This window comes from Phacochoerus africanus, chromosome 9, assembly GCF_016906955.1.
Source record: "Phacochoerus africanus isolate WHEZ1 chromosome 9, ROS_Pafr_v1, whole genome shotgun sequence".
Taxonomy (NCBI): Eukaryota; Metazoa; Chordata; class Mammalia; order Artiodactyla; family Suidae; genus Phacochoerus; species Phacochoerus africanus.
The window spans coordinates 23,886,832-23,895,375 of record NC_062552.1 but is presented as its reverse complement, the minus strand read 5'-3'; the positions used below and the strand labels follow the sequence as shown (position 1 = coordinate 23,895,375).

The 8,544-nt window shown below is 48.4% G+C and overlaps 2 protein-coding genes across 2 annotated transcripts; both read right to left on the bottom strand.

Moving 5' to 3' along the window:
- Positions 1-643: 643 nt before the first annotated feature.
- On the bottom strand, positions 644-1,261 carry LOC125136885 (BOLA class I histocompatibility antigen, alpha chain BL3-7-like). Its single transcript, XM_047797775.1, has 2 exons — positions 956-1,261; positions 644-801 (listed from the first exon to the last, which is right to left on the bottom strand). Exons 1-2 carry the CDS (start codon positions 1,089-1,091, stop codon positions 659-661), a joined length of 279 nt encoding a protein of 92 aa, XP_047653731.1. The 5' UTR covers positions 1,092-1,261; the 3' UTR covers positions 644-658.
- Positions 1,161-2,952, bottom strand: LOC125136886 (BOLA class I histocompatibility antigen, alpha chain BL3-7-like). Its single transcript, XM_047797776.1, has 2 exons — positions 2,506-2,952; positions 1,161-2,280 (listed from the first exon to the last, which is right to left on the bottom strand). Exons 1-2 carry the CDS (start codon positions 2,741-2,743, stop codon positions 1,868-1,870), a joined length of 651 nt encoding a protein of 216 aa, XP_047653732.1. The 5' UTR covers positions 2,744-2,952; the 3' UTR covers positions 1,161-1,867.
- Positions 2,953-8,544: the final 5,592 nt, after the last annotated feature.

Sequence of the window (8,544 nt, the reverse complement as noted above, 5' to 3'; positions counted from 1 at the left end):
AGAAGGTGGCCCGGGGGGCGGATGTCCCCAGGGCTGAGCATCAGGCCCTTCAGGGTCTCACCTTTAGGACTGGTGAAAGATGACATCACAGCCTTGGGCACTGTCCCTTGCTGGGATAAAACGAAACAGGATCTGATCAAAGTCCATAGGAGATGAGACTAAAGGAGGAATTATGGGATGGATGAGATTCCTCCCTATAGGCTCCCATTTACACTATTCCAAAGATTTCAGGCATAACCCTCCAATCGACCCAAACTTACTAGCAGTCTGAGCATAGCTGCTATCTTTTCTGTCTTTAGGCAGAAAACATCACATGACAGGCCAGGGAAGAGGCAGGGTCATGAGATCCTAGAGGAAGCCCCTAGTCCTGGACCGCAGGGAGGTTTCTAGAACTGTGACTGAAGACTCAGGGCAGGGTCAGGAAACATGAAGAAGAGATGCGCAGGGCCTGAACCAACCGCCCTCCTAGAATTGTGTCCTCAGCAGGGACCTTCCCCTCTAATCTCTGACTGCTGGAAATCAGGGCCAGATCACCAGAAGTATCCAGGTGAGTATTTTGTCTTTCATTTCCACACCTGCTTTACAGAGGGTACGTGGTAGCACTCAGCCCCAGACTTAGCACATGTGTGTGGAGGGGACGTCCCAGGAATAAGGCAGGTCAACTTCCACCTGGGCTTGAAACCCCCACTGAGACAAGGAGACTCAGATCCCTGTTCCCTTCCCTACCTGAGTGCTTCTTCCACCAGATCACAACTCCAGCCACCACGGCTCCAGCGACGAGAACCAGGCCAACAATGACACCTATGATGGGGACAGGGCAGGGGGGCTGAGGAGGGTCTGGGAACAAAGGGCAAGGGGAGGGCCCTCCTCAGGCTGGAGTCCTGACCTTGCAGAAGTCTCCAGAAGGGCTTCTGCTGTGTCTGAGAAGAGGCTCCACCCCCAGGGCCCTCCTTACCCCATCTCAGGGTGAGGGGCTCCCGCAGGCCCTCGTGCTGCACATGGCAGGTGTAGCTCTGCTCCTCTCCAGGAGGCACCACCAGGGCCGCCCACTTCTGGAAGGTCCCATCCCCTGAGGTCTCCACCAGCTCCATGTCCTGGCTCTGGTCCTGGCCCTCCCGCTGCCAGGTCAGGGAGATCTCCTTAGGGTAGAAGCCCAGGGCCCAGCACCTCAAGGTGACCCCGAGGTCAGAGCTGGGGTGGCGGGTCACATGTGTCTTTGGAGGCTCTGAGGAAGAAGAATCAGAAAATTCACTTCGGATTACTCACAAGGGGCCACTGAAGCAGCCTCATGTGACCACTGGGAGAATGGAGAGGACAATGGTTTGGAAGGAGAAGCACAAACCACAGACACCAGCCTGGCCTGGGGAGGGGGGTGGGGGTCTGGAAATATCTCCTATTCCTTGGAAATTTCTAGAATGAGAGACTAGGGTAAAAGTCTTCAGGTCTCAGAGGAAGAAGACAGTCTCTGGTCCTATTCTGGGTGGAGGGTGACTGACTCAGAAAAGCTGGAGTCAGGCCTCCAAAGATGTTCTCAGGTGGAGAAAAAGACCTTTAGAGAGAAAGTCATGGTTCACAACATTGCTGTCAGAGTCACAGGGAACTGTTGATCAGTTACATCAGGGATGGTCTCCCTTTCCATCTCCGTGAGACTAAATTCTTAAATTGCCCTTTAGAGAAAGTCTGGCTTCTGAGCAAGTCACTCTCTAGTACAGGATATAAGAACCTCTTTCTCCCGTCCAGAAAGAACGGCGGTGTTTTTTTGTTTTTGTTTGTTTTTTGTCTTTTGAGGGCTGCATCCGCAGCATATGGAGGGAGGTTCCCAGGCTAGGGGTCGAATTGGAGATGTAGCTGCCGGGCTACACCACAGTCACTCAGGATCTGAGCCGCGTCTGCGACCTACACCAGAAAGGCTATATATTCTTAGACTGATTCCATTTTCCTCTCCTTTTAAGAAGCCAGCTCCCTCCCGAGGGGAGATTGTGGAGGCCCCGCGGCCCCTGATACCTCTGCGCTGCAGCGTGTCCTTCCCCATCTCCAGGCGTCTGCTGAGCCACTCCACGCACGTTCCCTGCAGGTAGTTCCTATCGCGCTCCGCCTCACCTGAAGCCTCCCACTTGCGTTTGGTGATCTGAGCCGCCGTGTCCGCCGCGGTCCAGGAGCGCAGGTCCTCGTTCAGGGAGATGAAATCCTCCCCGTCGTAGGCGAACTGTTCGTACCCGCGGAGGAGGCGGCCGTCTGGCTCTGCGTCGCAGCCGTAAGTCCACTGGAGAGTGTGAGATCCTAGCGGTGACCCGATAACTGATCCGGGCCCGTAGCACCGCCGGAAGTCAGCCCCGCCCCCCGCCCCGACCGACCAGAGGTTAAACCGAACTGAAAGTGAAACTGGGTGAAAGTCCTGCCGCCCCTTCCCAGATGAAGGGGCCCTGCGGGTCCAGAAATCTTGGGGCGACCCTAGCCGGTCCTGGGGATGGGGGTCGTGCCCTGGACCCGGCCCGAGTCGCTCACCGGCCTCGCTCTGGTTGAAGTAGCGGCGCAGGGTGTTCAGGTTCACTGCGGGAGTTTGTGCGGTGTCCTTGACGCCCCGCGTGTTCAGATCCCAATACTCTGGCCCCTGCTGCTCCATCCACGACGCCCGCAGCTCCACCCTCGGATTCGGGGCGTCGCTGTCGAACCTCATGAGTTGCGTGTCGTCCACGTAGCCGACGGCAATGGAGCGGGTCTCCCTGCGGCCGGGCCGGGACATGGCGGTGTAGACATCCCTCAGGGAGTGGTAGCCTGGGGGTGGGGAGGGGGGGAGACACGACCCTCCTCCCGGCGCGGGGCCCCGGGTGCGAGGCGTGGGACCGGGGAGGAGGCGTGGGGCTGGTGAGAAGGGAAAGGGGCGGTGGGTCGGAGAGGGCACTGGATTTCGGAAGGGGTGGGAGGCGGGGGAGGTACAGGGCCCAGCAGGACCGAGGCGGGGAATCTGGGGCGGAGGCGGCGGAGGCGCATCTTCTCCTGGGGTCCGGCTCCCCAGCCAGGCGGTGCCCTCGCTCCTCCCCGCAGAGGCCGTTCCTCCCCAACCCCGCACTCACCCGCCCGGGTCCGGGTCAGGGCCAGGGCCCCCCGACAGCAGCAGGAGGAGGGCTCGAGGCCCCCTGACCCGTATCCTTGGGGTCTGGGAAGAAGCTGAGTGGAGGCGGGTGAGTGGAGATTTTGTAACCCGGGACCGCGGTGGCTCTGATTGGCTTCTCCAGAAACCCGACCCGCAATGGGAGTGAGAAGTGGGGACTTGGGGCCGCGTCAGGAAAATCAATGCGGGGAGGGTCTGATATTTTATAATCCGGGCAGGGTGATAATATTAATAACCTTTTACATGTTAACAGAAATCATATGTTTTTATGAGAAATAACTATTTTCCTAGATAAGCAGAATAGTGAGAAGAGTGTATTTTTTACATTTTTTGCAACTCTCGTCTCGCAGTAGAAGACCGCTGGAGGAATTCCCTTCGTGGCGCAGTGGTTAACGAATCCGACTAGGAACCATGAGGTTGCAGGTTCCATCCCTGGCCTTGCTCAGTGGGTTAAGGATCCGGCGTTGCCGTGAGGTCGCAGACGAAGCTCAAATCTGGCGTGGCTATGGCTGTGGCATAGACCGGCGGCTGCAGCTCCAATTGGACCCCTAGCTTGGGAACCTCCATATGCCCTGGGAGCAGGCCTAGAAAAGGCAAAAAGACAAAAAAAGAACCCCCAAAACAAATAAATACCAAAACAACCCACTGTTATTTTGATTGAAGTATATGAAAAAATATGCAGCCTTACAAATGCATGAGAGTAGTATTTTAACTAACATTTTCAGATAATTTTTGCTAATCATCTTTGTTACTAAATTAAAATTATGCAAGTGGTAGTTTCTGTTTTGTTTTGTTTTGTTTTTTGACCAAGTGGAACCTGAACACTGTTTGAATACTTCCTGTCTTGTCACATTAAAATACATAGGCCTATCTTGATATTGAAATGGATCTTTAACTAATGCATGAGTTTTTAAAGTAATGTATGGTTTCACTAAGTTATAGATCTTCCAGTGTAGATTTCAGTAAATCAACATTTGAATCAAGGCAACAAGTATTGTTACTTGTTAACCGTCAGTTGATTTTTTTTTTCCCCTGGGGCCTGTGGCATATGGAAGTTTCTGGGCAGGGAATCAAACTCTTGCCACAGCAGTAACCAGCGCCACAGTAGTAGCCAGAGCCACAGCAGTGACAGCACTGGATCCTTAACCCACTGAGCTACAGGGAACTCCCATGTCAGTTGATTTTTTTGAATGGAGAGGCTCATGTTCATTTTAGAAAATATCAGCCAAATGTCATAACTTATGTGTCAATTTCCTTCAAGTAAAAATGGTATTGTCAAAAAAAAAAAAAAAGTCTAGTTCACCTCATAAAAATTATTTTCCTTGTGAGGGTACTTTGTTTCCTTTTTTAATTAAAAAATTATTATAGTTGATTTACAGTATTCTGTCAATTTTGCTATACAGCAAAGTGACCCAATTACAGACACACACACACACACATATACATTCTTTTTCTTATATTATCTTCCATCATGTTCCATCACAAGTGATTGGATATAGTTCCCCGTACTATACAGTAGGACCTCATTGCTTATCTACTCCAAATGCAATAGTTTGCATCTACTAAGCACAAACTCCCAGCCCAGCCCCTTCTACTCCTCCGCCCTCCCTGTTGGCAACTGCAAGTCTGTTCTCGAGTGACGTAGTTCTTTGGAATGTAGCAGAAATTATTCCACACCATCATATAAGATTTTTTTTTTTTGGTCTTTTTGCCCTTTCTAGGGCCACTCCTTGGGCATATGTAGGTTCCCAGGCTAGAGGTCTAGGCCGCAGCCACAGCAATGTCAGATCTGAACCGTGTCTGCGACCTACACCACAGCTCACAGCAACGCCTGATCCTTAACTCACTGAGCAAGGCCAGGGATCGAATCCGCAACCTCATGGTTCCTAGTTGGATTCATTAACCACTGAGCCATGACGGAAACTCCATATATATACGATATTTTAAAAAGTAGACTGAGGATAATAATTTAGTACATATAATAATTTTTAACGCTTCAACCTGAATGTTTAAAGCGAAACTGATTTGACTTTTTTTTTTTTTTTAATGTGAAAGTAGGTGGTGGTGAAGAATAACTTCTACTGCAGCTCAGATCATAGGCTCAATTCTTGTTACGTTTTACCTCAGCGCAAATGTCGATATAGTGAAAAGACAAATAATCTCTAAGTAATGTTATGAAAATAGCCTTGGCCTCCTGATTCAAGACTTGGTCGTGGAGCTCCCGCGGTGGCCCAAGAGGACCGGTGGCATCTTGGGAGCACTGGAACATGGTTAGTCCCTGGCTGTCACAGGGGGTTAAGGATCTAGTGTTGCCGCAGCTGAGGCATAGTTCTCTGCTATGGCTCAGATTTGATCCCTGGCCTGGGAGCTCCATGTGCCACAAGGTGGCCAAGAGTGGGGGAAAAAAACCAAAAGATTTGAATGTGGTCATTATGTGAAATGGTCTCCATGACTTCAAGGGTTCCACACACCACACTTTGAGAAGTGCTGTTCTGAGTAAACCAGAGAGAGTCTCCCAACTGGCCCCACTTTTGCCTCCTTTTCATTTCCCAGAATCCCTCTCCCTGCCCTGGGCTCCCTGCCTCCCCAGCCTCAGCTGAGGGCCCTGGCCCTGGGCTCGTCTAGGAGAGAACTCACGCACTGGAAATTTGATGCCAGAGAGAGTCCTCAGTCTGGGAAGGGACGTGGTGTTTGCCTTTGGACCTGGGAAGGGTTTGTGCCTAAAGGCACCAGACCCATTCATTACCTAATTTGGTTTTGTTTTACACCAGCTTAATGTGTATTCATACCCCAGATGGAAATCTGATATAGTCTATAAGAGAATGTGGTCATTTCATTTCATGCAAATCTAATGCATTGACTAAAGCCCACAAAGCATGAAAAGCAGTCCCATGCAATAGAACGTTTGTGGTGAAGGAATTGTTCTGTATCTGCACTGTCCAATATGGTAGCCACTAGCTACATGTGCTATTGAGTACATGAAATGTCACTAGTGTGCTGAGGGGTTGAATTTTAATTTTATTTAATTAATTAAAAATTATGTATCCATATGTCGCTAGTAACTACCATGTAGACAGTGCATATTTAGAATTATTCTTAGTCTTCAGTCTTCTCCCCCCAAAAGATACTTTGTGACTCATAGCTATACACATATTAAAATTATCTTCTGACAGAAATCATGGATTTGTCTATGTTGGGTTTAGCCATGTCCTTAAAATACAGCATGCCCCAAAGAGTGTAATCAGAATGCATTTTAACAACTAGTTGTATAGACATTAAGAAAAACATGAGGAGTTCCCATCGAAGCTCAGCGGTACCAGACTAGTATCCATGAGGACCAGGGTTCAAGCCCTGGCCTTGCTCAGTGGGTTAAGGATTCTGCATTGCGCTAGAGCTGTGGTGTAGGTCACAGACTCGGCTCAGATCCCAAGTTGCTGTGGTGTAGGCCAGAAGCTACAGCTTCAATTCAACCCCTAGCCTGGGAACTTCCTTCCATATGCCAAGGGTGTGACCCTAAAAAGACACACAAAAAAAGGAAGACATGATTTATCGCATCAAGGTTATAAGTGTTTAAAAATGCCAATGACCAGTGCTAATATTCATCTATATTCTATTTGTGCTGTTTTCATTAACTGGAAAACGTAAGCAGACATGTAAGTCTTCACTTATTAACCCAGGACTGAGTATTATTGAACACCTCACATATCAATTACCTTCCAGGCTCTGTAGACTTGTGTGAAATAAAACAGAAAATGTAACTCTTAGAATCCACCACCTTAGAATTCTCTACCTATTGCGCCTCCCCGTACTTTTACCCCAAAACTCAAACAATTTTATTTCCTTTCATCCCAGACTCTTCTGTCCTTATTGTCTGTACCCAAATGAAAACACACATGACATTTTTCAATTGTGGACTGACGAGTTCTCTAAGCATGACCCAAAGGTGAAAAACAATCAAGAAAAACATAAAACTTTTCTAAGGCAACCAAGGATTCACAGGAGTTCCTGTCGTGGCTCAGCGGTTAACGAATGCGATTAGGAACCATGAGGTTGTGGGTTCAATCCCTGGCCTCACTCAGTGGGTTAAGGATCCGGTGTTGCTGTGGGCTGTGGTGTGGGTGGCAGACAGGGCTCGGGGATCTGGTGTTGCTGTGGCTCTGGTGTAGGCCGGTGGCTACAGCTCCGATTAGACCCCTAGCCTGGGAACCTCCATATGCCGAAGGAGTGGCCCTAGAAAAGGCAAAGAGACAAAAAAAAAAGAAAAAAAAGAAATGCAAATGTAAAATATATTAGTTATAAATAAATGTAAACAAAAGTGAGAATGTGAAAGAGGAAATGGGAATAAAAACTACGATCTATCAGTTTGGAAAAGATAAAAGCAAGCGATGAGATAACTGAGCAGAGGGTGAGGGGAATATACTGTCATAAAGGCTGATGGGATTGAACACTGATACAAAATTTCTAATGGGCCCCTTTGCTAAACATCTTAATAATTTCAGTGTACTCACATTTTGACCTAGACATTTCACCTTTAGGAAGTTATCCTAATTAGCTAATCACACATACTCCCTAAAATACAGGTTCAAAGAAATTTCTTGAATTTTGGTTTATAAAAGCAAACGAATGGAATCTTGTCTAAGTGCTATAATCACTATAATGACTATGAACTGTGGGACACCAAATATGTCTCAACAACGCCATAGATTTTACATAGTGAGTCATATTTATTCCTCCAAGAAAACCCAGGAGGCACCTAATTTATGATCCCTTTTAATGACAGGGAAAGGGAGATTCAGGGAGATTAAAGTGCATATATTTTAGTGCATCTTTGAATCAAGATCTGGTAGAGACAATGAAGAACAAAAGCAGACCTTGATGGGGAGTTCCCATTGTGGTGCAATGGAAACAAATCCAGCTAGTATTCATGAGGATGTGGGTTCGATCCCTGCCGTCTCTCAGTGGGTCAGGGATTCAGTGTTGCTGTGGCTGTGGTGTAGGCTGGCAGCTGTATCTCCGATTAGACCCCTAGCCTGGGAACTAACATATGCCATAGGTGCGCCCCCCCCAAAAAAAAAACCCTGACACTCTTGTGAGGGAGATGGACACTCAGCAGAAATGACAGAGCTAGGAGTTCCCATTGTGGCTCAGTGGGTTAAGGACCTGACTTTTTGAGGATGGGGGTTCCATCCCTGACCTTGTCCAGTGGCTTAGGGATCAGATGTCTCTGTGGCTATGGCTTAGGCTGAAGCTGCAGCTCTGATTTGACCCCTGGCCCAGGAACTTTTATGTTTCAGATGTGGCTGTAAAAAGAAAAAAAAAAAAAGAAAGAAATGACAGAGATTAATGTGAACCAGTACTGAGCTAAGTGCTGTGAGGAAAAATTCATGAAATCATGAAAGCAGAAAACCAGGAGCCCTGACAGGTCCCCTACC